The sequence below is a fragment of the Gracilinanus agilis genome, chromosome 4 (genome assembly GCF_016433145.1).
Source record: "Gracilinanus agilis isolate LMUSP501 chromosome 4, AgileGrace, whole genome shotgun sequence".
NCBI classification, from domain to species: Eukaryota; Metazoa; Chordata; class Mammalia; order Didelphimorphia; family Didelphidae; genus Gracilinanus; species Gracilinanus agilis.
The window spans coordinates 104,059,669-104,086,069 of NC_058133.1; the positions used below are offsets into that span (position 1 = coordinate 104,059,669).

The 26,401-nt window shown below is 46.4% G+C and overlaps 1 protein-coding gene across 1 annotated transcript; it reads left to right on the forward strand.

Annotated features, from left to right (window-relative positions):
- Positions 1 to 15,849: 15,849 nt before the first annotated feature.
- On the forward strand, positions 15,850 to 22,718 carry GPR37L1 (G protein-coupled receptor 37 like 1). The gene is made up of 2 exons (XM_044673951.1): positions 15,850 to 16,476; positions 21,238 to 22,718. The coding sequence occupies exons 1-2, from the start codon at positions 15,850 to 15,852 to the stop codon at positions 22,048 to 22,050; spliced, it is 1,440 nt and encodes a 479-aa protein (XP_044529886.1). The 3' UTR covers positions 22,051 to 22,718.
- Positions 22,719 to 26,401: the final 3,683 nt, after the last annotated feature.

A 26,401-nucleotide genomic window follows, 5' to 3' on the forward strand; every position in this document is an offset into this window, starting at 1 on the left:
TCCTCCCTACTCCAACTCTTCCCTGAGGTTGGACCATAGGATGGGGTGGGGGTGGGGAAGAGGCCAAAAGCTGGAAACTATAAGGCTTTTTGAGACTCTGAGACTCAAGGCAAGAAGTTTTCACCTTCTAGACACCATTTCAGCTAGTAATTGGCACCCCCAAGAGATCCGATCTTTGGAAGAATTCGTGGTTGCCTCCATGTCTTGTCTTCACTGTCTAGCTTTGGAGTGAGGGGTTTGATTTTCCTTATCTTTCATCTCTCCCCTACTCGCTTTTGCACATAGTAGGTTCTTTAATATATGCCTTTCAAGGTTATTGAGAAGTAAAAGACCAATAGCTCACTCAACCAGCCACATTTGTTTTTTTTTTTTTAAATCTTTTTTTTTTTTTAAACCCTTGTACTTCGGTGTATTGTCTCATAGGTGGAAGATTGGTAAGGGTGGGCAATGGGGGTCAAGTGACTTGCCCAGGGTCACACAGCTGGGAAGTGGCTGAGGCCGGGTTTGAACCTAGGACCTCCTGTCTCTAGGCCTGACTCTCACTCCACTGCAACCAGCCACATTTGGAATCCCTGTGAGGTAGTGTCGACTGGATCCCTGGACCACCCTGAGAAGTCGAGTTTCCACCTTCCCATCCCACGGTGGAATTTTCCCTCTCTCACCCTAGCTTTATGAACTGGTCACATTTAAGCCAGGTTGAACTGAAATTAGGACCAAGATGCCAGGGTCCATAATGTTAATACCCAGGCTTCCTTCCTTGGAGGGGTTAGTGGTCTGCATGGGCGTGTCACAATCCTGACCCCCACCCTATTCCTCATTTTTAAGATCACAAACTATTGTCCATAGACTTCTTGGACAATCTAGTAACGCTTATGGACTTCTCAGAATGTTTTTTTTTTTTAACCTTTCTTAGTATCACTTCTAAGACAGAAGAGTGGTAAGGGTTAGGCAATCAGGTTAAGTGACTTGCCCAGGGTCACTAGTCTACTAAAGCTTATGGATTCCTTCTCAGAATTTTTTTTTAACCCTTACTTTCTGCCTTAGTATCATTTCTAAGACAGAAGAGTGGTAAGGGCTAGGAAATTAGGTTAAGTGACTTGCTCAAGATCTCTTAGCTAGGAAGTGTCTGAGGCCACATTTGAACCCAGGTCCTCTGGACTCTAGACTTGGTGCTCTATTAACTGGGCTACCTAGTTGCCCCTCTGAATAATGTTTTTAAGGACATTAAAAAATACTCGAAATTACAAAGGAAGAAAATAAAGATAAGGCTTGTTTATCTTTCCCATCCATTCAAGAACACGGACTCACTGAAATCTATCCATTGAACCCTTGTTGAGAATTCCTTGGGCTGGACTTGCCACAGCAGTTGGGGCAAATTCTGGAACTTTTTTCTCCCTTCCTCCTTCCTGTCTTCAGCTCTGTTTGCCATGGGTATTTCCCCCCAGAACAGCCTCTTCCTCTCTTTTCTGAAAGATAAACAGCCCTTCACCTCATTCCAAACACTCCTTAATACTGTCTTCCCTGGAAGAAAACTTCTGACCCACCCAACCGGCTCCGGCGGCTCCAGATCACGGCAGCACCTCCCCCCCCCCCCCCATACACCTGGGCCAATCAGATTCTGCAGGTCTGCTCAGTTTGGTCACGGTAGCTGTCCATCCCTCCTGTGTTCGAATCTCGCCTCTCCCATCTATAGAATAGAGATTTCTGGAGGGCTTCCTTTCTTTGAGGTCTTTGTATCCTTTGCACCTAGTGTTGGTACCAAATAAAGGTTTTTGAATGGAATGGAATGAGCTGGAAGATGGGGAGGGCAGGTAGGAGCTCACAAGGGGCAGGGACTGAGCCTTTTCTCTTAGGGGGGAAGTTTCCAGAGGGCCGAAATACTTTACCTTCTCCACAGCCAGGTGCAGAAGGGGTGTGTGTGGGGCTAATTTATACAAAATTTTATATATACTTTTATTGCAGGTTTGCAAATAAGACTAAGGCCCTATATTTCTGTCCAGTTTTAGCTTTCCAGAGAACACTGACCTGTTATCTCGTTTATCTTTATGGCTGCTCTGTGAGATAGATAGTGCAGGTGTTATATTTACATCCCATTTTTATAAAGGTACATTAGATCCAGGGAGAAGCTAAGTGGTTAGTCTAGCATGAAGTGGCTAGCTCATGAGAGCTAGAATGGACGCCCTGTCTCCAGGCTTCTGCCTCCTGGGGCCCAAGTTCTGTTCTGTTCTTTTTTCTTTTTAAATATAATTTTTCTTTTATTTAAAAAAAAAAAGTTTGCCCATGGTCACGTGATTCTTGTTGTTTCCCTCTTCCCACCCCCCCCCCGGGAGCTGACAAGCATATATATATATATAATCACTCAAAACTTATTTCCATATTATTCATTTTTGTAATAATCTCCAAGTTCTGGTTTTTTTTTTTTAATCCTTTCTTTCCATCTTAGAATCAAGAGTGGTAAGGGGGGCAGCTGGGTAGCTCAGTGGATTGAGAGTCAGGCCTAGAGATGGGAGGTCCTAGGTTCAAATCTGACCTCAGACATTTCCCAGCTATGTGACCCTGGGCAAGTCACTTGACCCCCATTGCCCACCCTTACCACTCTTCCACCAAGGAGCCAACACACAGAATTTAAAGGTTTAAAAAAAAAAAAAGAGTGGTAAGGGCTAGGGCCTAGGCAATGGAGGTTGAGTGACTTGCCGAGGGTCACACAGCTAGGAAGTGTCTGAGGTCAAATTTGAACCCAGGACCTCCCACCTCTAGACCTGATTCTCAATCCACTGAGCCAATCAGCTGTTCCTAAGTTTTATTTTTTTCAAAGGAGCATATTTACAAATTTCCCCCACTTCCTTTCCTTTCCTTTGCCTTTTTCTTTTTTAAACCCTTCCTTTCTGTCATAGAATCAATACATATATTGGTTCTAAGGCAGAAGAATGGTAAAGGGTAGGTAATTGGGGTTAAGTGACTCACCTCCCAACTCCACACCTGGTTCTCAATCCACTGAGCCAACCTAGCTGCTACACTGCCTCCACCCCTCCTATTTTTAAATCACTAAGAATTAAAGCACCCTTTAGGAGGGTAGGAGACAGCTAAGTGTTCCAGTGGATAGAGTGTCCAGTGAGGACTCAGAACTGAATTCAAATCAGGTCTCAGATATGACTCTGGGCAAGTCTCTTCACCCTATTTGCCTCAGTTTCCACATCTGGAAAATGGGCTGGAGAAGACAATGGCAAACCACTCCAATGTCTTAGCTCAGAAAACCTCAGATGGGATCATGAAGAGTCAGACAGGATCAATCACAAAACAACAAAAATAAGAATATACAGTACCGGAGGGCAGGAGCTCTTTCCAATAGCCTCCAGGAATCCATCCATCAATAAGCACTGCCAGGCTCTAAAGTAGGTGGTGAAGTTCTAAAGACAAAATCAAATAGCCTGCCTTCTGGGATCTTTCATCTGACTGAGGGAGACAACATGCATGTATAGAAATACATATAAAGATATATACCATCTAGATTCAAAATGGTACAAGGCAATTGGTGGGGAGAGACTGTTAAGGGATCAGTGGAAAAGACTTCATCAGAAGGTAGCTCTTGGGCCCAGTCTTGAAGGCAATTAGGGATTTAAACAAGTCCCTTTTTATTTATCTCATTTGTTTTTTGATTTTTTTTTTATTGATCTCATTTGTTTTTACATCACTTACATTTATCACTGTTTCTTTTCCCCTCCCAGAGTATCCCTTATAACAAAGAATAAAAAGGAGAATTAAAAAAAAACACTTCAGTAAAGCTAACCATTCTATTTAGGGTGCCCTGTGCAACAAGGGGGCATAATATAGAGTGCTGAGCCTGGACTCAGGAAGACCTGAGTTTAAATCTTATTTTAGGGGCAGCTAGGCAGCTCAGTAGCTCAGTGGATAGAGAAGCCAGGCTTGGAGATAGGAGGTCCTTGTTTCAAATCTGACCACAGATACTTCCTAGCTGCAAGACCCTGGGAAAGTCACTTATCCCCCACTCCCTAGCTTCTTAATACTCTACTGCTTTGGAACAAATCCTTAGTATTGATTCTAAGGCATAAGATGAGGAAATTTTTTTTATTTTTTAGAAAAAATTTTTCCATGGTTCCATGATTCCTATTCTTGCTATCTCTTTCCCCACCTCCCCCACCCCCCCAGTAGCCAACGGCACATTTCCACTGGTTTCTTCCTGTGTCATTTATTGATCAAGACCTATTTCCATATTATTGATAATTGTTCTAGGGTGGTCATTAAGAGTCTACATCCTAATCATGTCCGCATCAACCCATGTGTTCAAGCAGTTGTTTTTCTTCTGTGTTTCCACTCCTGTAGTTCTTCCTCTGAATGTGGGTAACGTTCTTTTCCATAAATCCTTCCTCAGAATTGTCCTGGGTCATTGTATTGCTGCTAGTACAGAAGTCCATTACATTTGATTCTACCACAGTGTATCAGTCTCTGTGTATAATGTTCTCCTGGATCTGCTCCTTTCACTCTGCATCAGTTCCTGGAGGTCATTCCAGTTCACATGGAATTCCTCCAGTTCATTATTCCTTTGAGGACAATAGTATTCCATAACCAACAGATACCACAATTTGTTCAGCCATTCCCCAATTGAAGGGCATCCCTTTGTTTTCCAGTTTTTTGCCACCACAAAGAGCGCAGCTATAAAAATTTTTGTCCATTTCTTTTTCCCTTTGATTTCTTTGGGGTACAAACCCAGCAATAGTATGGCTGGATCAAAGGGCAGGCATTCTTTTATTGCTCTTTGGGTATAGTTCCAAACTGCCATTCAGAATGGTTGGATCAGTTCACAACTCCACCAGCAATGCATTGTCCCAATTTTGCCACATCCCCTCCAACATTCATTACTGTCGCCGGCTGTCATTTTAGCCAATCTGCTGGGTATGAGATGATACCTCAGAGTTGTTTTGATCTACATTTCTCTAGAAAAAAAATACGTAATGTAAAATAATTAATTTTGATTACATTATATTGAAAAGGTTTTATGCAAACAAAAGCAATGCAATTAAAATAAGAAGGGAAACAACAAACTGGGAAAAAATCTTTATAACAAAAACTCTAACAAAGGTTTAATTACTCAAATATTCAAGGAGCTAAATCAATTGAACAAAAAATCAAGCCATTCTCCAATTGATAAATAGGCAAGAAACATGAATAGGCAATTTTCAGATAAAGAAATCAAAACCATCAATAAGCAAAGGAGAAAGTGTTCTAAATCTCTAATATCAGGATTTTTAAATAAAAAAAAAAGTCTGCCTCAAACACTAGCTGTGTGACCCTTTGCAAGTCACTTAACTTCTGCCTGCTTCAGTTTCCCTAACTGCAAAATGTGGATCATATATCATCTACCTCCCAGGGTGGTTGTGAGACTCAAAAGAGATAATAAAGTGTGCCTAGCACATAGGAGGCAATTATGAAATGCTTTTTCCCTTCTCCTTTCTTCTAATCCCTCATTCTTCAAAAAAGAAAGATGACTTTTCTTATCTCTTCTTTTGGTTTAAGTCTGTTGATTATAATATAACATTCCATATTGATTTTTTCCTGCTTTTTCCATCTACTATTATACACAGCTTTCCCTGGTTCTGCCTGTTCTGCTTCGTATCAGTGCACGTCTTCCTATGTTTCTTTGTGTTTCTCATATTCAGTATTTCTTTCAATGAGATAAAATTCAGCTCCATTCATCTCTCCCATTTGTTTAACTTTCCAAGAGTCTTTTCAGGATCTAAATCACATGTGCTTAAGCTATGTAATTTAAGGAGGACTCTGGACAATGTAATGAATACAATAATCAATGTCAAATGAGCCTTCATATTGTTCATTATGCATGGCACTATCAATGGGCATCTGCTTTGATTCCTGTTCTTTGCTAATATAAACAACAATGGCAGTTATAAGTATTGGGGGAGATGTGGAGCTTTTCTTTTTCTCATTGACCTACTTGGGGCCAGCAGTGCAATTTCCAGATTGAAGATTAGAGACATTAGAGACTTTTTTTTAAAGCATAGTTCTAGATTGCTTCCTTCAATGGTTAGATCAATTGACAGCTCTACCACCCATGTATTAGTGTTCCCATCCTTCCACAAACCTGTCAACATTGACTCTCTTTCATTTATTACCACCACCAATTAGGTACAGGAGATGAAACTTTAGATTTGTTTTATTTTTTCTCTTATACCGATTTGGGCAGCGAGATGGTATAATAGATAGAGTAGAGGGCCTAGATCTGAAAGACTCATCTTCCTGAGTTCAAATTTGTCCGAGATACTTATTAGCTGTGTGATCCCTGGGAAAGTCACTTAACTCTGTTTGCCTCAGTTTCCTTGTCTATAAAATGAGCAGGAGAAAGAAATGGTCAGTGACTCTAGTATCTTTGCCAAGAAAACCCAAATGGGGTTACAAAGAGTTGGGCTTGACTGAAAATGACTGAACTATTAGTACTTTGGGTTTATAATAATTTGAAGTTCTTCCTTTGAGAATTGTTTATATCCTTTGACCACTTTCTTTTAAATTGAGACGTGGCTTTTTGTCATGTATTTCCCTCAGGTGTGTGTATATATATATATATATTTTGGATATCAGATCCTTATTAGAGATTTGAGACAGATTTTTTTCCCTATTCCTTTCCCTTCTTAACCTAGTTGAGTTAAATTTGTTCCCATGAAAGCTTTTCAATTTTATGTATCAAATTATTTTATCTTTTGCGATGACTTCTGTTTCTTGTTTGATCATGAATTATTTCCTTGATAACTGGGGATTCTAAGAGGTAAGAGAGAAGTAGTGAAATAATCCACATTCCTGGACTTTGGGAAGGACCCATACAAAGACTTAAGAGATAAGAGATGAGTGCCATGTATGATAAACAATATGAAGGGCACTTTGGCTGGACTGTAGGGTGAGTCCATTCATTACTGTATTCTTTCCATTGCCCTGGAGTACTTCCATCACCCTATATTACATAACGAGGCTCATGTGATCCTGTGATTTAGATCCTGAAGGAACTTTGGGGATCATTACATCCAATCCCATCGTTTTCTACATGAAAGCCTGGCATTGTTAGAGTTGCACCTCCTGTCTTCCCAACCCTACTCATCCCCTTGGCAGCTAGGTAATGCAGCGGATAGATTGCCAGGCTTAGAGACAAGAAGACCCGAGTTCAGATTAGACCTCAGACACCAGCTTTGTGGTCCTGGATTTACCTCGTTTCCTCATGGGAAAATGAGCTGGAAAAGGAATGACCAACCACTCCAGTATCTTTGCCAAGAAAACCCCAAAATGGGGTCCTGAAGAGTCAGACACAACCGAACCATTGAACAACAACAAAATTATCCCCTCAGTGAGGGTCTGCCAGTTCTACTCAGATCTTTCATCGTCTTAGTATGGTCAAGAACTTGGCTCCAAACCTCCCCTTCCCGAACAACTTCCCCACATCTGCCTAGAGGTTCTCTTCCAGGCTTAAAGCCAAAGGACAACTGGGCCTCTTTTCTGGGCCCGTCCCATCTGGAGCACCTTCTCTTCAGCCAAGGCAGGGAAACTCCCTGGGACAGGAGTGGGGAATTCCTAGAGGTCACTTGTAAGGATATTTCCATGAGACAAGAAAGTCTGGCAATCTCTTTCTTCCCCAGAACCATGCTCTTTAATTAAGGGAGAGCAGGAACAGGGCTGGCTAGACCTCCACTCAGAGCCTCATGCCACGTGCCTTATGTAGAGTCGAAGATGGATCTCTGCTTGCTCTGGTCCCTGACCCCCTGGGAGTGCCACCGAGCTAGATGACGACTCCTCAGAGCCACAATTGAACCAGCGACCTAAGGATCTGCAGGCCTTCTGCAGTACCAGCTGAGTTATCAAAGGGGCTATTTACAATGGATACTAAAAGATGGTTGCTGCCCAGGTGTGTCTTCCTGGGAAAGGGTCTCTGATACAAAGGGGAAGGCTACCTAAGAACCTAAGACAAAAGGGTATTTAGCATTCACCTCAGGGTCCATTATTCAGTCTGCCACTGCTAGTCTGGGATTCCCTTCAGGGTGGATTCTCTCGGGAACTGGGAACAAGCACAAGCTTTGGGGGTCTCCAACCTACAAGCTATTTCTAAAACTTGGGGTTCATCAGATCTCACTAGGCCACAAGTTTAGGGTCTCTAGATTCCACGTGGACAGTGGAATTGGATTCTGAATTCTTTAGAAGGCTGTCCGTTTGGAGTGAACCTCTACTTTCATTCTGGAAGTCCTGTCTGAGATCTAGAACTTCCCAAATGATCTAAGGACCCCCGTTAGGAAGCTAAACTAATTCTTGGTCTTGTAGTCTGGAAGCTCATCTCTATTCCATAGAGGGAACATTCTCAGACAGGCAAAAGATTATTGGACTTATTAGTCCAATTATGAGTACTTTATTAGTGCTTATTAGAGGCAGAAGATTTGAGTTCATATCCCGACTGTTTCTTATCACCTGTGTAACACTGGACAAATTATTTCAACTCTGGGGGTCTCAGTTTCCCCATTTATAAAATGTGCCTAAAACAGGAGTAGAGTCAGGCCTGGAGGTTCTGGATTTAAATACAGCCTCAGATACTTCCTAGCTGAGTGGGCTTGCTGCTTGGCTATGACTGCTCTTCTGCCGTAGAACCAATATATAATATTGATTTTAAGATTCACTCTAATGCAAATATTAATAATATGGAAATATTATTATTGATGAATGACACATGTAAAACCAGTGGACTTGCTCATTGGCTACGGGAGTGGGGTGGGAGGAGGGGAGGGAAAGAACATGAATCATGGAACCATGGAAAAATATGCTAAGTTTTGTCGACATGGAATCTAGAGATCCCAGTCTTGTGGCTTAGTGAGGTATGATGAACCCCCAGTTTAGAAATAGCTTGTAGGTTGGAGGCCCCCAAAGCTTGTGCTTGTTCCCTGTTCCTGTGAGAATCCATCCTGAAGGGAATCTCAGGCTAGCAGTTGCAGACTGAATAATGGACCCCAGGGTAAAAGCTAAGTGGCTCTTTTGCCTTAGAAGCTTCTCCCATTGTACCACATCCCCCTTCCAGGGATCCGGACCTTCAGCTTACCAGACTGACACACTACCAACAGCGCCAAAGTGTCACTTAGCTTTTACCCTGGGGTCCATTATTCAGTCTGCAACTGCTAGCCTGAGATTCCCTTCAGGATGGATTCTCACAGGAACAGGGAACAAGCACAAGCTTTGGGGGTCTCCAACCTACAAGCTATTTCTAAACTTGGGGTTCATCATACCTCACTAAGCCACAAGTTCGGGGTCTCTAGATTCCATGTCGACAGTTTATTAATTAAATAAAGATTTTACTCAGTAGATTGAGAGTAAGACCCAGAGATAGGAGGTCCTGGGTTCAAATATGGCCTTAGACACTTTCTCACTGTGTGACCCTGGGCAAGTCGCTTAACCCCCTATTGCCTAGCACTTATCACTCTTCTGTCTTAGCACCAATACACAGTATTGATTCTGAGATGGAAGGTAAGGGTGTAAAAACAAAAAAAACTGAAGATAAGTTGTTGTTGTTTTTTAAATGTTCCTAAAGCCCCTTCCAGTTGTAAATCTACGATCCTATATCTGCAGCTGGAGGCAGAGGACTGAGTGCTGGGCATGGAAGTCAGGAAGACCTGAGTTCAAATGTGATCTCAGATACTTCCTAGCGGTGTGATTCTGATGAAGTCACTTAACCCTTTTGGCCCTGTTTTCTCATCAGTAAAAAAAAGCTGGAGAAGGAAATGGCAAGTCACTTCAGTATCTTTGTCAAGAAGACCTCAAACAGGGTTACGAAGGGTTGGATTGAAAAATGGCTGAACAAACAGCCACCACTTGGGACTTTCTCTTTAGGACCCTTCAGATGGTCTCACTGAGAAACATCCTACTTGTTCTGGCTGAAGACAAGAGAATGAGGAAAAACTCAGTAGATTTCCCACCCAGAGACCTTTCCTCTTCCCTATCAATGAACGTTTGCTACCACCTAGTGGCATCTCAGGTTCAGGATGGCCTAACAGGGCCTGGTCAGTTCAAGCCAGCAGAGGGGGCTTAGCCTTCAGATCTATTCTGTTCAGTTAAGTCAATCAGTCAATCAACACACACACACATTTATTAAGTGCCTACTATGTGCCACGGACTCAAAGGAAGGCCAAAAAAAAAAAAAAAAAAAAAAAAAAGGCCCCCCTCTTAAGGAGCGCCTATAGACAACATGCAAACAAGTATGTACAATGTGTGTGTGCGTGTGTGTGTGTGTGTGTGTGTGTAGTTACACACACATATAATTAAGAGAAATTCGAGATGGGAAGCATGAAGGGGCATCAATTCAATTTAATTGAATAAATACCTCTTAAACGTTTAGGTAGGATCCGTCTCTTTTCATCTCCCCCTCTAATTTGAGGTTCTCTAAGCAAAGATACTAGAGTGGTTGACCAGTTCCTTCTCCAGATCATTTTGCTTTTTAACTTTTACAGAAAATGGTGGCAAAAAGAGTGAAGTGCCTCAGCTTCCTCATCTGTCAAATGAGCTGGAGAAGGAAATGACCGACCCCTCCAGTATCATCTCCAAGAGACCCCAGATGGAGTCATGAAGAGTCAGACATGACTGAAATGACTGAAGAGCAGCCACAGCAGCAGCCTCCGACGAGCCACCGTCCCATTTTCGTTCTGGCTGGGATACAGAGGAAAGGAAACAGAACAGCAGGACCAACGTTAGGAAGATGAACTGAAGCCGCGTCTTGGAAGGACTTTCCTTCACTGGAAGGGCCAGAATCAAGGTGGATCATTTCCTTTGGTAAGTAATGGGGAGGCACAGGCAGTTTGGGAGGAGAGAAGTGACCGGGTCACGGGAGAGCCAGAGGGAGATTATTTAGTCAGTGTGAAGAATCATTTTGGAGAGGGGAGAGGCAGGAGGCAGGAGCATTCTTATGTAATAATCGTGCGTCAGAACTCTTGAGCTAATGCGATCATTGCCTAATCTTGACATCTAAAGGAAACGTACAAGACCAAAAGTCATTCCTGATAGATGCAACAGGGGATGAAGGTCTCCAAAGACACTGAAGCAGCCCTCTTTACTCTCCAGAAAGTTATAGTCCAGACATCCTGCAGAGCCACTTGAAACTGCACCCCCAAAGGGATTAAACCTGTCCACCTAGTGATGCCATTACTAGGTCTGTGCTCCAAAGTTGCAGGATACCAAATTAAATTCACATAAATCATAGGTTTTCCTATATACTACGAACAAAGTCCAACAGCAAGAGATAGAAGGAAAATGGCTAAACAAGTTTTGGTATATGAATGTTATGGAATACTCTTGTGCTGTTAGAAAAGATGAAGGGGTCGCAGCCAAGAAGCACAATGGATACAGCACCAGGCCTGGAGTCAGGAGGACCTGGGTTCAAATGTGACCTTAGAAACCTCTTAGCTATGTGATCCTGGGCAAGTCGCTTAACTCCAATTGTCTAGCCCTTACTGCTTTTCTTTCTTAGAGCTGATGCTAAGATAGAAGGTAAGGAGAAGGAAGGAAGGAAGGGAGGGAGGGAGGGAAAGAAGGAGAGAAGGAAGAAAGGGAGGAAGGAAGAAGATGAAGGGGATGGTTTCTCAACTGGTGGAGAAGGAACAGAAGAAGCTGGATTTTCACCTAATTGAAAAAAATTAAAATTTAATTAAAAAAAGCTAAAATGGAGCAAGAGGGGATAATGAGTATATAAATAACAATAACTCAGAATAGATTATGAAAGTACAATAAAAAGCAGAAACAGAAGTGCTCTAAGAGTTCACAGGAGAAATAGGAATCAGGGTCAAGGATCTCATACTCACATTATGCTCCTATATCTACCAAAAGAAGAACAACATCCATCTACCAGAATATGTGGCACAGTAGATAGAGAACTGGGCCTGGAGTCAGGAAGGCTTATATTCATGAGTTTAAATCTGACCTCAGACACATCCTCACTGTGTGACCCTGGGTAAATCACTTATCCCTTTTTATCCCAGTTTCCTCATCTGTAAAAAGAACCGGAGAAGGGAATGGCAAAACACTTATCTTTGTCAAGAAAACCCCAAATAGGGTCACAAACATGTCGAACACAACTGAAAATGACTGAAAAAAACAAAAACAAAAACAAAAATAAAACTAATTCCTCAGGGAAAACCAGTTTGTGTCTAAGGGCCATAAAGCTATATATACCCTTTGACCCAGCAATACCACTACCAGGTCTGTATCCTAAAGAGATCAAAGATAGGGAGAAAGGACATCCTTTTACAAGAACATTTCTAGCAGCTTTTTTTTGTGGTGGCAAAGAACTGGAAACTGAGTTCAATTGAGGAATGGCTGAACAAATTGTGACATAGGATTGTGATGGAATAATATTATTGTACCATAAGAAATGACAAGCAGGACAATCGTTAAAAAAAAAGCTGGAAAGACTTATATGAATTGATCCAAAGTGAACCAGGAGACATGTACACAGTAACAGCAATAATGTCCAAGGATCAGTTGTGAATGACAACTATTATCAGCCATGCAAGGATCCAGGACAGCTCCGAGGGATTCGTGATGGGAAATGCTGCTCATAACATAGAAGGAATGGATGGAGTCTGAATGCACACTGAAACAAACCATTTTTCACTTGATTTCCTTCATGAGTTTTTTTCTTATTTAAGTGAACTGTGTCTTCTTTCCCAACCAACCAGACATGGAAATATGTATTGCATGATAGCACATGTATAAGCTGTATCATATTTATCATTCTTTTTAAACCTTCACCTTTAGTCTTAGTAACAACTCTAAGATAGAAGGACAAGGGCTAGCCAGGTAGGATTAAGTGATTTGCCCAGGATCACACAGTCAGGAAGTATTTGAGGCCAGATCGAATCCAAGGCCTCCCCACTCCAGACCTGACATTCTATCCACTGAGCCACCTACTTGTCCCTAACCTATATCTTATTACCTGCTGTTTCAGGGAAGGTGTAGAAGAGAGAGAGAGAGACATGGATTATAGAATTGTCAGAAAATGGTTATTAAAAATTATAACTACATGTAATTGGGGAAAATATAATAAAACTTTTAGAAAAAAGGAAAAAAGTTCATATTATAATATACAAACATATATTACATATGTGTAAAATAGTTTGTCTTAAGATTCTGGTCCCAATTTTACATAGATCATATACTTTAGATCTGGAAAAGACCTTCTGGATTACTGAATTCAACCTCCTTATTTTACTTATGTGGGAACTGAGACCCACATAAGTTTTTGCCACCACAAAAAAAAGAGCTGCTAGAAATTTCCTTGTAAAATGAGACTCAATTAACCTGATTGTCTAAGATCACACAGGTAAAATCCAGAAACAGTAAGAAATGGAGTCAGAAAGTATGACTCCTTGGTTCTCTTCTCTCCCCCAGAGCAGAGGTTCTTAATCTGGAGTCTGAATTTAAAAATATATATATATATATTTTGAGTGAGCAGCTGGGTGGCTCAGGGGACTTAGAACCGGGTCTAGAGATAGAAGGTCCTGGGTTCAAATCTGACCTCAGATCCCTCCTAGCTGTGTGACCCTGGGCAAGTCACTTAATCCCCATTGCCTAGCCCTTGTTACTTGGAATCAATGTACAATATTGATTCTAAGATGGAAGGTAAGGTTTGGTGTTTTTTTTTAAAGTATTTTGGTAACATACTATTTCTTTCTATAAATATATATACATAATATCCTTGATTATATGTGATACATAACATTTGATCATTTATATTTTAATATATTTGGACTCTTTTGTAATCTTGTATATTTTACTTACACATTTGAAAATATGATTCTGAGAAGGGATCCGGAGGATACACCAGACTGCCAAAGGAAGAGTGGGGTTGCTCTGGCAGGAGCCAGTGTTTGGGTGGAGAGGAAGCCCAGGAGGGAACAGAGCATCAGGGACTTCTGACTTCCTGTTAAGCCTTCTGCTCACTCTCCCTCCTCCCTCAGCTCTTATATCCTGTAGCTCCAGAAGTTACTCCAAGGCTGCTGCTTGCCTTGTCCTCTTACTCCTAGGGCTCTGCTGGTCCAGCCCTGGCAGCATCCCCCAGCACAGCGGAGCAGCCCCAATAGCTACCAGCTACCTGGGTCTCTGAGATGTCCTAAAGGGGCATCTGGCTCACCCTCATCAGTTAGACTGCCGGGGGCTTCCTGAGGAGGTGTTCCAGGACCAGGTGGAAAAGAGACAATGCAAGAAGCAAGTGGTTTGGTGAGAAGAGCCCTTGTTCAGGGAATCGGGATGCTCAGGTTTTGACACTGTTATTCTCTGGACCTCAGCTTCTTCCCCTGTGAAATGAGGGGGTCAGATAAGATGACCTCTAAGATTCATTTTAGCTCTAAAAGTCTATTATCTTTGATCAAAGATAATTCCCTCAGGGAGGCAGCTGGGTGGCTCGGTGGATAGAGAGCCAGGCAGGGAAACAAGAGGTCCTGGGTTCAAACCCAACTTCAGACATTTCCTAGCTGAGTGACCTTGGGCGAGTCACTTAACCCCCATTGCCTGGCCCTTACCACTCTTCTGTGGTGGAGCCAATACATGGTATTGATTCTAAGATAGAAAAATAAGGGTTTAAGGGAGAAAAAAAGGATAATTTCCTCACCTTCTCTTTGGGTGAGGGTGGATGATATATTCTATTTCATTTTACTTGCTTTTGGTTGTTTTTATGTCATCAGGAGAAGACCTGCCCAAGTCCTTTTCCTTCTTTCCCCTGTCTCCAGGCGAGATAACAGTTCTCTTCCTCTGAAAATTCTCCAGGAAAGAGATGCTACAGTCTTCCAAAGAAATGTGCTTGCCTTCCCCCTCAGTCCTCCCATAGCATGTTGCAGCTCCCATATGTACTTACCATACAGTATTTTAGAATATAAGTTTCTTGAGAGGAGGAACTAGTTCTATTTTTTATTTGTTACACAGTATTTAGCGCAGATCCTGGCAAATAGTAGGAATTTAACAAATGCATGATGAGTATTGGGGCAGCTCACTGGACAGAGAGACAGGCCTGGAGCCAGGAGGTCCTGGATTCAAGTCTGGCCTCAGACACTTCCTAGCTGTGTGACCCTGGGCAAGTCACTTAACCCCCATTTCCTAGCCCTTACCACTCTTCTGCCTTGGAACTGAAACACAGTATTGGTTTTAAGACAGAAGGTAAGGGTTCCTAAAAAAAATAATAATAAATAGTTGGTTGATTGGTTTGCATTGTGATTATTTATATCTGTATCCTTGGCCCTAACAGACTATAAATTCCTTGAGGGCGGGGACCACATCGTAGTTATCTAAACTTTCTAATTCCCCTCCAACCCATCCCCAAGCACCCAATACGATGCGATGCACGTCGTCTGTCAATGTTCCTGTTGCACAAGGGTTCTCCTTCCTAAGAGACTGTGAATGGGAAGAGAGGACAAAGAGAAGACCAAAGAGCTCCAAACAAGAACAGGTTGGGCGATGGATGGGAGAGGAACAGGGCGCTAGAGGAAAGGGATCTTGGTTAGGACCAAAGCAAGTCTTTGGGTGCTCTGGACTGGGACAACCCCTGGACTAATGGCCTTTCCCTCTGTCATCTCTAGACTTCTTAAGCTGTTGGAAGCAGCGGTCTCCAGCAGAGGGCTTGGCCCAGCCCATTGGCCTGGGAAGGAAAAGGGGGTTGGTGGGGAGCGGTTTTCAATGCACTGAGAGCTGGGAGCTGATGCCAGATGCTCGGCTGCAGCCAGCCCAGCCGGCCGGCTGCCTCTCCTCCTCTGGGGCACAGGACCTGGGGGCTCCCCTTTTCCCCTTGCCTGGGTCAGCTCCTCTCCCTGACCTCTCGCTATGCTCTGGCTGTGGCTCCTGGTCTTCTTCCTGGCTGCTGTGTCCACTGCTGGGCTCCAGGACATCCCGGGTGTTCCCCTGCACGCAAGCAGGCGCCTCACTACCGTACAGGAAGAACGGGCACGGACCAAGAGGGGCACGGAGGATGATGAATCAAAGGGGGTACAGCAGTACATGCCTGAACAGTGGGCTGAATATCCTCGGCCCATCCACCCTGCTGGCCTACAGCCCACTAAGACCCTGGTACCTACGAGCCCCAACCCAGGCCAGGAAGGGGGCACCCAAGGAAGTGGGCAGGAGCCCTATGGCAATCTGACGGGCACCCCTGGGCGGAGGCTGCAGATTCAGAATCCCCTCTATCCAGTGACGGAGAGCTCATACAGCGCCTATGCTGTCATGTTCTTGGCCTTGGTGGTGTTTGCTGTGGGCATCGTGGGCAATCTGTCAGTCATGTGCATTGTGTGGCACAGCTACTACCTGAAGAGTGCCTGGAATTCCATCCTTGCCAGTCTTGCTCTCTGGGACTTCCTGGTCCTCTTTTTTTGCCTGCCTGTTGTCATCTTCAATGAGATCACCAAGCAAAGGCTGCTGGGTGACGTCTCTTGCCGGGCTGTGCCCTTCATGGAGGTGAGGTGCCCACTGCCTGCCCTTGCTGTGGTCCTAGAAAAGTGCTGCCCTCCCTCAGCAGGGCTGTCCCAGATAGGGTTGAGGCCGGGGTGGCAAGCCAGTGCATAATTTGGGGGTAGGAGAAGGAAGTGGACAGGCAAACTGGTAGAAGCCCAAGGCAGGCTGGTAGAGTCGTCAGATCACCAAAGACTGGGGTTCAAAATGCTAACATTTTGAACATTTCTGACACAAGTCATGTAAGGCCCTGGGCAAGTCACTTTCCTCATCTATAAAATGGAGATAATACTTGCTCTATCTATCTTGTACTATCACTGTGGTTGGGAAGAAAGTGTTTTACAAACGTTAAAGTGTTAAATAAATGTGTTATTTTTGTAATAGGTTAGAAATATTCGAGGTCTCTTGCTCTCAGATGGAGACATAAGTGGGACAAGGGTTCCATTTTCTGTTCATTGGTGCCTCTTCCTTCCATCCCCCACCCCCTTGGAAAATAGAATGGTGATGGTGGTGGTGGTGGTGATGGTGGTGATTCCTGACATCTTTGGAGTTCCCTAGGAAAGGACAGGGGTGAGACATTTGGAAAAAGCCGCAGTGGAGTGGCCAAGGGTCCAGCCTTTGCTTTATCCCAAATATTCTCATAAATCCTCTCTTCTTTTCCGTCGTCCTGACTTGGCAACCCCCTCTGTCTTTTGTCTCTGTCTCTCTTCACCCTCTTCATGCCCTTGATGACTCCCCGTCTTCCTCTCTGCTTCTTCAGTGCCCTCCTTCCCTGTTTTCCAAACCAGTTCCCCTTGGGACCACCTTGATGTGTCACAAAGGAGAGCCCACTTCCAATCCAACAATGAGGGAAGAGAAGAAGGGATAAGCAATTATAGGGTAGCCGCTATGTGTCAGGGATTACATTAAGTGCTTCTTACAAATATAATCCCCTTGTAGTAACGCAGGTGCCATTATTACCTCCATTTTTATTTTGGAAAGAAACAAGCATAGATTAAGTGACTTGCCAAGGTCACATAATTAGCAAGTGTCTGAGGCTGCATTTGAACTCAGTTCTTGACTCAAGGCTGGGGCCCAGGCTATCTATTCTGCGACTAGCTATATCTAAAAAAATTTACTGATTTTTGCAAAGTATAGTGGGGAGACATTAGTCAAAAGGAAAAAAAAATAGCCCTTGCCTTCAAGGAGTTTACTGGAATTCCCCATAGATACCTGGGAGTCAGGAGACCTGAGGTCTGGTCCTGGCTCTGCCACTAATTATATAAACTTTAGGTAGACACTTCACTTCCCTGAGACTCAGTTTCCCCACTTATAAGGTGAAGGGCTAGGGGCAAATGGCCTCTTCGGTTCCTTCTAGCTCTAACATTTGATGATTTTCAAATTATAACTTCCTTCTGGGAGATTTTGGATGCACAAACGACTGACCCAAAACATCACCCGATGACCCCAGTCGACATTTGTGAGAGTTTACAGGAGCTGGGTGAGGCCAAAGTCACTCTATGATGTCATTATTATCAAGAAATCTGACATGTACAAGCAAGCTGACATAGAAACTAAACAATTCCTTTGAGCTCCAGGTAGGCGCTGATGATTACAAGGTCCTGTAATGATTTTGGCCTTTCTAGAGAGGAATTTCCTGCAGGGAGGTAATGCTGAATGTTGGGGATTGGAAATGAGTTGGAAAGCTGTGGCAAGGCTAGAGGTGGACAGAATCAAAGACTTTTCAGGCCCATAAAACCTCTGAAGAGGGAGCCTGAAACCTTCCCCAGCTCTTCTCGGTGTCCGGGGAATCCCAAACCTGCAGCACAAGCCCAGAGGTGAGATGAGCCCTTTTATTTTAGTTAAAGCATCTCATTTGCTGGAAGCCCAATTTATTTTTAGGCTCTGTCCAGGCTTTTCTGTTTGTTTTTCCCTATGCCCCTTTTCATCATTGTTAGTGATGCTTCAACTGGCTGGCTGACAGAGGCACCCCAGGTCTGGCTGAGTAAGGAGCAGGCATGCTTAGAGATGGGTTGGGGGCTGGGGAATGGACAGAATGACTCCTATTTCATCAGGATGTCTTAGGATGGCACTCTTAAGATTGGAGAAGGGATACATGCAGCAGAATAGGTTGGAACTAGATGGGAAAGATAGAAAAGGGGGGAAGAATGAGAGAGAGAGGGAGGAAGAGGTGAGAGAAGCAGGGAGGGAGAGAGAATGAGGGAAGGAGGGAGAGAGAAAGGGGAAAAGGAGAGAGGGAGAGAGAAAGGGAGGGAAGGAGGGAGAGAGAAAGGGGGAGAGGAGAGAGAGAGAAGAGGAATGGAGAGAATAGAGATAGGAACAGGAGGAAGAAAGGAGAGAGAGAAAGGGAGCGAAGAGACAGAGACAGAGAGAGGGAAGCAGGGAGAGGGAGAGACAGAGGGGGAATTGGGGCCATTTTCCTGAACCCTGTCTGTGTCTTGTTAAGCCTGTGCCCCAGACTCGGGTAGGGAGTCGGGAGGGGGCTAGCAGGAGCTCACAAAGGATGCTCCCTGCCTGGGGATATGTCAAAGGGGTGAATAAGCTGGTGATTGTGTTTTCCCATCTAGAAGAGCAAGGAATTTGGACTGCAGGGAGATCTGTACACAATCTCTGAGTGTGTCCGGACATTATTTGATAGCTCTGGACAGTTATTCTGTTTCCTTTGTGTTCCAGTGTGCCTTTTTTCCCCCTGCTGCTTCTGGCTTCTTCCTCTTGGCACACAGGCCTGTTTTCCTGGGCACTCAATAGCTCGATGGGGACAAGAAGCAGGCTTGGTTGGAGGGGAGCTCTGCTTCCCTTCAGGGCCGGATCCTGACATTTTCAGGAGTATTGGGGGAAGGAGGGAGGGTATGTGTACAAGTGTTTGTCCATCCACAGACCATGTTGTTCCCACTGGCAACCAGAGCCCTCAAGACTGACCGCTCTTGTCCTCACTGTTAGGGGGAAGGGCAAGACACAAAATCACAATAACAAACACCTATTGAGTGCTTACTGTGTGCAAAGCCCTGTGTGCCCACTGAGGGAGATACACAATTTTAATAAGATACTGTCTGGTCTTCAGCCTGCGTGGATCCTCACGACTAGAACTGGGAGGGACCTCAGAGGCTGTCTAGTCCAATGTCCTCTTTTTGTAGGTGAGGAAATTGAGACCAACTAAGCATAAGTGGGCTGCTCAAGGTCATAGAGGAGTAGAATTGGAACCTAGGGCCTCTGGCTTCTGAGACAGTGACTTTTCCACTGTGCCATGTACAGTCTGCTACAGAATTGCAGAAGTCCAGAGTTGGAAAATAGTCATCTGTCAGTTTATTGGAAAATGTCAGATTTCTTGGTAATAATGACACTACATAGCCTTGCTGGTAAAAACGTGGCACTTGTGCAGAGCTGGTGCTTGAGGAGCTGTCCTTTGCCCCTCTTTCTAGCACTGGAAGACATTTTTTAAAATTTGTTTTTATTTCTTTTTTTTTTAAACCCTTAACTTCTGTGTATTGGCTCATAGGTGGAAGAGTGGTAAGGGTGGGCAATGGGGGTCAAGTGACTTGCCCAGGGTCACACAGCTAGCAAGGGTCTGAGACCAGATTTGAACCTAGGACCTCCCATCTCTAGGCCTGGCTCTCAGTCCACTGAGCTACCCAGCTGCCCCTGGAAGACATTTTTTTGCATGCCCCAACCCTCTGTCCAGCAACCCAAAGCAAGCACACTCTCCAGCTCTCTCCAGTAATGGTATGGCTTACCTCACTGAAAGCTTGAATTTGCTCTCTGGGCACTTGTACTTGTTAAGGGTTCACCAAGGCTGCTATAGAATGATAGTGATGTAGCTTAGTGGATAGAGAGCCAGGAGGTCCTAGGCTCAAATACTTCCTAGCTGTGTGACCTTGAGCAAGTCAAGTCACTTAATCTCAACTGCTTAGCTCTTCCTGTTCTTCCTTCTTGGAGCTGATAATTAGGATTGATTCTAAAACAGGTGAGATTAAAAAAAAATGACCCTACGGTGACTTTGGTCTTGTTTCCTGGAAATTGTATCCTTTTTTTTTTTTTTTTTTTTTTTTTAAAACACTTACCTTCTGTCTTAGAATTAATACTGTGTATTGGTTCTAAGGCAGAAGAGTGGTAAGGGCTGGGTAATGAGGGTTAAGTGACTTGCCCAGGGTTACACAGCTGGGAAGTATCTTGAATCCAGGACCTCCCATTTTTAGACCCAGCTCTCAAATCTACTGAGGCACCCAGCTGCCCCTGTATCCTGGGGTTTTTGAGCTGAGGTCATTGAATACAGCTCACCAATGTCCAAAAATAAAACCCAAACTAATGTTCTTTATACTACCCATGACAAGTGGTCATCCAGCCTTTGCTTGAAGACCTCCAGTGAAAGGGAGCCCACCACCTCTTAAGGAAGCCTTTTTGGCTGGTTTTTCCTTATTATTAACCCTTGGTTTATATCCGTCCATTGTTCCTAATTCTGCCCCCTAATGTTATAATAAAGATTATTACATGGCAAGTGCACTGGAATCATCATCATTGATACAAAAAATGTTAGGTGATGGGTGAGAGTAAAGGTCATTACTATCCCTGGTTGGGGTAGGAAGAGAGAAGGAGAGAGGATAGAGAGGCAAACACGGTGCATTTCTTCCTCTTTGTGCCCTTTGTCCAGAGAACAACCCAGGTAGTTCCTCTCCCAGTTGCATCCACCTCTGGTCTGGGCCAAAACAATGCCCCACTCCTGGCTCGCCTGTTATCTGGTCCTCACTGTTCTTTCCCTGCATCTATCTTCAGGTATCCTCCCTGGGAGTCACGACCTTCAGCCTCTGTGCCCTGGGCATTGACCGTTTCCATGCAGCCACCAGTCCTCTGCCCAAAGCCCGACCCATTGAGCAGTGCCAGTCGATCGTGGCCAAGCTGGCGGTCATCTGGGTGGGCTCCATGACACTGGCTGTGCCTGAGGTCTTGCTGTGGCAGCTGGCACAGGAGGCCTCGCTCACAACAGGGACCACAGTGGACTCCTGTATCATGAAGCCCTCTCCTGGCCTGCCTGAGTCCCTGTACTCCCTGGTGATGACCTACCAGAATGCCCGCATGTGGTGGTATTTCGGCTGTTACTTCTGCCTGCCTATCCTTTTCACCGTCACCTGCCAGTTGGTGACCAGGCGGATCCGGAGCACCCCAGGGAAGAAGCCAGATTGCCGGGCAGGCAAACACGGGCAGTGTGAGAAACAGCTGAACAGCACCGTGGTGGGCCTGACTGTGGTGTACGGCCTTTGCACCCTGCCAGAAAACGTCTGCAACATTGTAGTGGCTTATCTTTCCACCGAGTTGTCCCGCCAGACCCTGGATCTCCTCAGCCTGATCAATCAGTTCTCCATTTTCTTCAAAGGCTCTGTGACCCCGGTTCTCCTCTTGTGTCTCTGTAAGCCCTTAGGCCAGGCCTTTCTGGACTGCTGTTGCTGTTGCTGCGATGAGTGTGGGGCAGATGAAGCCGCCTCCGCTGAGGGCTCGGACAGCAAGCTCAAGACAGAGATGTCCTCCTCCATCTACTTCCACAAGCCCAGGGAGTCACCCCCTCTCCTGGCACTGGGCACTCCCTGCTGAGTCCTGGCCGGAGTTGGGGGCGGGTAGTGGGCGGTGGGACACTCCAGACCAGGGGTGCATTCAGTTTTTCTTCCCATCTTGCCATCTGAAGATGGACTTCATCCTTTAGAGGTTTGGGGATCTCAAAGACCCTTTCCCCAACTGTGGCTCCTCTCCTGGCCAGTCCCTCCCCCCCATCCTGCCCTAGGGTGGAGGCAAGCACTCAGCCTTGCAGTTTGGGTTGGTGCTCCTATTCCCTTAGCCTGACCCTTAGGCTCCCAGCTCCACCCAACAGAAGCCCCATCCCAATTCCGCATCCCAGCTTCCCTGCCTTCAGGCTCCTCCTCCGCCCCCATATCTGTAGCCCTACTTCCTCCATTGTCCTCTCTTGGTCAGAACATACATTCACCCATCCTTGGGTCACCTACATTTCAGAGAAGAAGGAGCTCTGGGCTAGCCTGACGTGGCAGGGCAGGCTGGGTGGTCCCAGCTGTTCTGAGCACCCCCCAACCTGGCCCAGAGCTTTCCAAACTCTGGATGGCCCTTCCCCTGATGACTCTTCCTCTTTCTTCCCTTCTTGTCCCTTCTCTTCCTAGGGTGGCCCTGGGGATGGTCTGTTCCCAGTCCCCCTGCCAAATTCTCACCTGTAGAAGAACCTGCCTGAGAAACCAATAAACTAGTTAGAACTAGCCCCTGCCCCTGCCGTGATTTGTGTCGCCATGCCTGGCAGCATCCAGTTTTCCTTGTTCTGCCTCCCTCATCTCAGAGCTAGACCAGATCCCATGTACTCAACACCCCTGGTGCTTACCACTGGACACCACTGACCTGGAGGGGAGTGTTACTGCTTTTTATATGGAAGAGACTAGGGGCGAAAGCCTTCATCCCTATCCTGGCCACCATCTCCCTCTCTCTTTTGTAAACCCAGACCTTGTGCCTAAGTATCAGTTCTAAGACAAAAGAGCAGTAAAGGGTGAGGCATTTGGGGTCAAGTAACAAGTGTGTGAGCTCACGACCTGGTGCTCTAGCCACTGTGCTACCCAGCTGTCTCAGGTCCAACAATCTCTTCCCAAGCTTTTACACCTGGAGGTTCTCTTCCCCACAGCCCACCTTCTGTGGAGGAAATCCAGCCTTCTCTTTCCAAGCCCTAAGACCTCTCAGCCTCAGTCTCTCTCTTGACCTTTCTGGCTCCCAAGTGACTTTTGGTTTCTCAGAAGGGGAAGGATGCCTGCAGAGAGCTCCACTGGCTGTCTTGCCTTCTCCTGCCTTCCCCCTGTCCAGCCCTTGCCTCTGATGGGAGTAAGCCACCAGAAGATGTCATTGTTGAAGCTAGTGAAGTTTGTGCATCTCAACGGTCCATGCTGATCCCATCTGCAGGAAGCTTCTCAAAGTAGGACTAGTTTTGGAGCCAGAGGCACCCCCCCCCCCTTCAGGTCCTCTCTCTGATCTTCCCAGCTGTGTGGCCTTGGGGAAATCGCTTCAGTGTTTCTGGGCTTCTGTTTCCCCATACGTAAAATGAGGGGAGATTGTACTAAGATGGCCCTTGAAAATCCTTCCAGGTCTGGATCTGTGCACGGAGGAACCCTCTCCTCTGCTTTTTTTTTTTTTTTTTTTTTAAACACCCTTAACCTTATTTCCAAGGCAGAGAGCTAGGCAATGGGGGTGAAGTGACTTGCCCAGAGTCACACAGCTAGGAAGTGTCTGAGGCCACATTCGAACCCAGGACCTCCTGATTCCAGGTGTGACTATCCACTGAGCCACCTCCCTGCCCAGCTCTCTTCTGCTCTTACTCCTGAGTTGGGTCCTACACCACATCTATCCTCAGTTTGGGTCCTTTTCCCAGAAGCCATGGGCAGGGGATGCAGAGAAATGGGTCCCCCAGCCTGCCCAGGCTTCCTCAACCGATTCCCCAGTGATCCGGCTCTCTGCAGCTTCCAGCTCATCCGCGGAGATAGCGTCACGGGGGCTACCTCCGAGTCGGGAGGTCAGGACTGAAGGTCCCTGGCCGCCCTCAGGCGCTCGCGCCGCCCCCTCCCCATCGGAGCCCAGGCCGAGGCTTCGCCCACCCCCATCCTCCTAGGAATCTTAGCCGCCTTGTTTTCTTTCGCTGGCATCCACCCCAGGGACCGGGTGACGCCGCCAAGAGAGGGAGGCAGTTGCTAGGTGACAGCCCTGCCATGTGCCCGCCCTTTGTGCCGGGGAATGACACCCACCACTGTCTTGCAAACCTGTTGCCACGGCGACCGAAGCCCCCAGCTTTGTTTAGAGAAACTTAAGATGGGATGGGGTTGGGGTGGGGGCGGGGAGCGGGATGTGGCCAGGCTGGTGGGGAGGACTGGACGCCGCAGATTCCTTCCTGAAGCTAGGGGAGATGTCTCCCTCCCCGCCGCGCGCGGAGGCTTCCCCCTCTGCGTTCTCACATCTCGCTGGGGGGGGGGGGAAGGGGGGCACCAGCCTCCTCCGGGCTTGGTTTGGGAGGCAGGGGACAACCTGAGCCGAAGGGAAGGGACAGAGCCGGGAAATGGGGGAGCCCAGGATAAGCCCGGACGCCCCTTTGGGAGCAGAGGCGCTGCCCCCGGTGCCCCCCAGCTCTGCTTACGTGAGCGGCTTGCAGGATTAGCCGGCGAGGGGCTTGGGAAAGGAGCCGCTGTCCTTAGCCCAGGCCAGCTGGGCAAACAATGCGGAGCTTGTTGCTTTGGGATCCGGTTGGCCGCGAGGTCCAGGGATTGGTGGGGAGAGATGGGGAGGGCTGGGGGTGGGACCCGAGGCGGGGACGCTTGGGAATAGGGTCGGGGAGAATGGGGGTTGGAAAAGCCCTGCCCTGCCAGCTTGCTCTGTGCCATGGGCTGGGTGGCCCGGCCAGATTGGGGGGAAGCCCCTGGCCGGCCCCAGCTCGCCCACCCCTCCCGCCCCACCGACGCGGGTTTGGAGGCTTGGTCTCCTCCAGGATTTTCCCCTCCGTCCAAGGGTTTGACATAATTTCACAGGCCCACAGGCATATTTGCATGCTGCCTGCATGCACAGCTGTGTACACTGCCCACTCTGTTCTGGGACAGTCTTCTAGTCAACACTGAACTGGGCGTCCTCGCTCTTCATCCTCTCCATTCTTGGTTACTGACTCCCAGCTTGATTCTGGGGAGGGCTCCTGACCTTTCCAGGGTCCTAGATGAGCTCCAAGGCCCCTGACACCCCTAAGTCTTGTCAGTGGTCTGGTGAGTTGAATCAGGCTCTAGTGCTGGGTAAGGTAGGGGACAACCTAGAAGCTGATACATTCAGATCAGGTAGAAAAGCCTCGAGAAAGGAACCAGGCGTTCCTTTAGGTGTTAAGCACCTAACATGTGCCAGGCACTGTACCTCCCTCCTGCTTAGCAGTTAGAAGCTATTAATTTATTTCTTTTACAGCTGAGGAAATTGAGGCAGGGGTTAGGTGGCTTGCCCACAGCCATTCAGCTAATGCTGAGGCTTAACTTGAATTCCAGGCTTCCCCACTCAGGAGGCAGCCAGACTCCATTCATTAGGACTCGAGCCACCTCTAGGTCCATCTTCCTTCCTAGGCAGGTGTGGTTGGGGATGGGACCAGTTCTCTACCCACCTCCCCAAGAAATTTTTTTTTTTTTTTGCAAACTTCCCTTCCCCCCAGTCCACAGGGAAAGGAGGGCTGAGGAGGAGGGCTGACCAGAGAAAAGTGCAAGGCAGGAACTAGGTCAAGATGGCCTCCTTCTTGTAAACAGCCCCAGAAGGAAGGTTAAGGGAGGCAGCAGCCATCTCTTATCTGGAAAGGCTGAGTAGGCACAGGAGGAGAGCAGGAAAGAAAGGGAGGCTGTGGGGAGCCCCAATAGGGTAGGAGGGCAGGCAGCTTTGTGGTCTTGGGGGGTCAGAAGCCCTAAGTGAGCCCTCCCTGGAAGAGAGTCTGCCTCCTCCAGAGGAAGATGAGGTTGCAGGACAATATACCATTAGCTAAGGAGTGGGGCCTGTAAGACTAAGGTGGGGAACACAAAGGGTTCTCTGTCAAAAAAGCATCACTGCATGATTAGAGATCTGGAGCAAATAAGACTAGCTGGTCCAACCCCCCTATTTCACAGATGGGGAGACTGAGTCTCAGGCTGGGGGGGGGGGACACGGGGATGCGGAGTGACTCTATTAAGGCTGCGCAGGTGAGGAGAGCTAGGATCTGAACCCAGGTCCTTGATTCCCAGGTGATACTCTACCTACCAACCCAGGTCAAGAGGAGAATGTTCCCCACTACAATTAAGCACTGGGAGAATGTTTGGGGTGCCTATGTTGCATGGGCTCCCTGTGTTTTACTCAGTGTAGCCAAGGGTCTGCCTCACTGTACCACATCACTGGAGAAAATAACTGGCAGCAAAAAACCCCC

What these genes read in the sequence shown, in the direction of transcription:
- GPR37L1 (XM_044673951.1), top strand. Translation starts at nt 15,850, where the DNA reads ATGCTCTGGCTGTGGCTCCTGGTCTTCTTCCTGGCTGCTGTGTCCACT. An exon ending in GGGCTGTGCCCTTCATGGAG is followed by an intron (nt 16,477 to 21,237) that starts GTGAGGTGCCCA and finishes ATCTATCTTCAG; the next exon opens with GTATCCTCCCTGGGAGTCAC.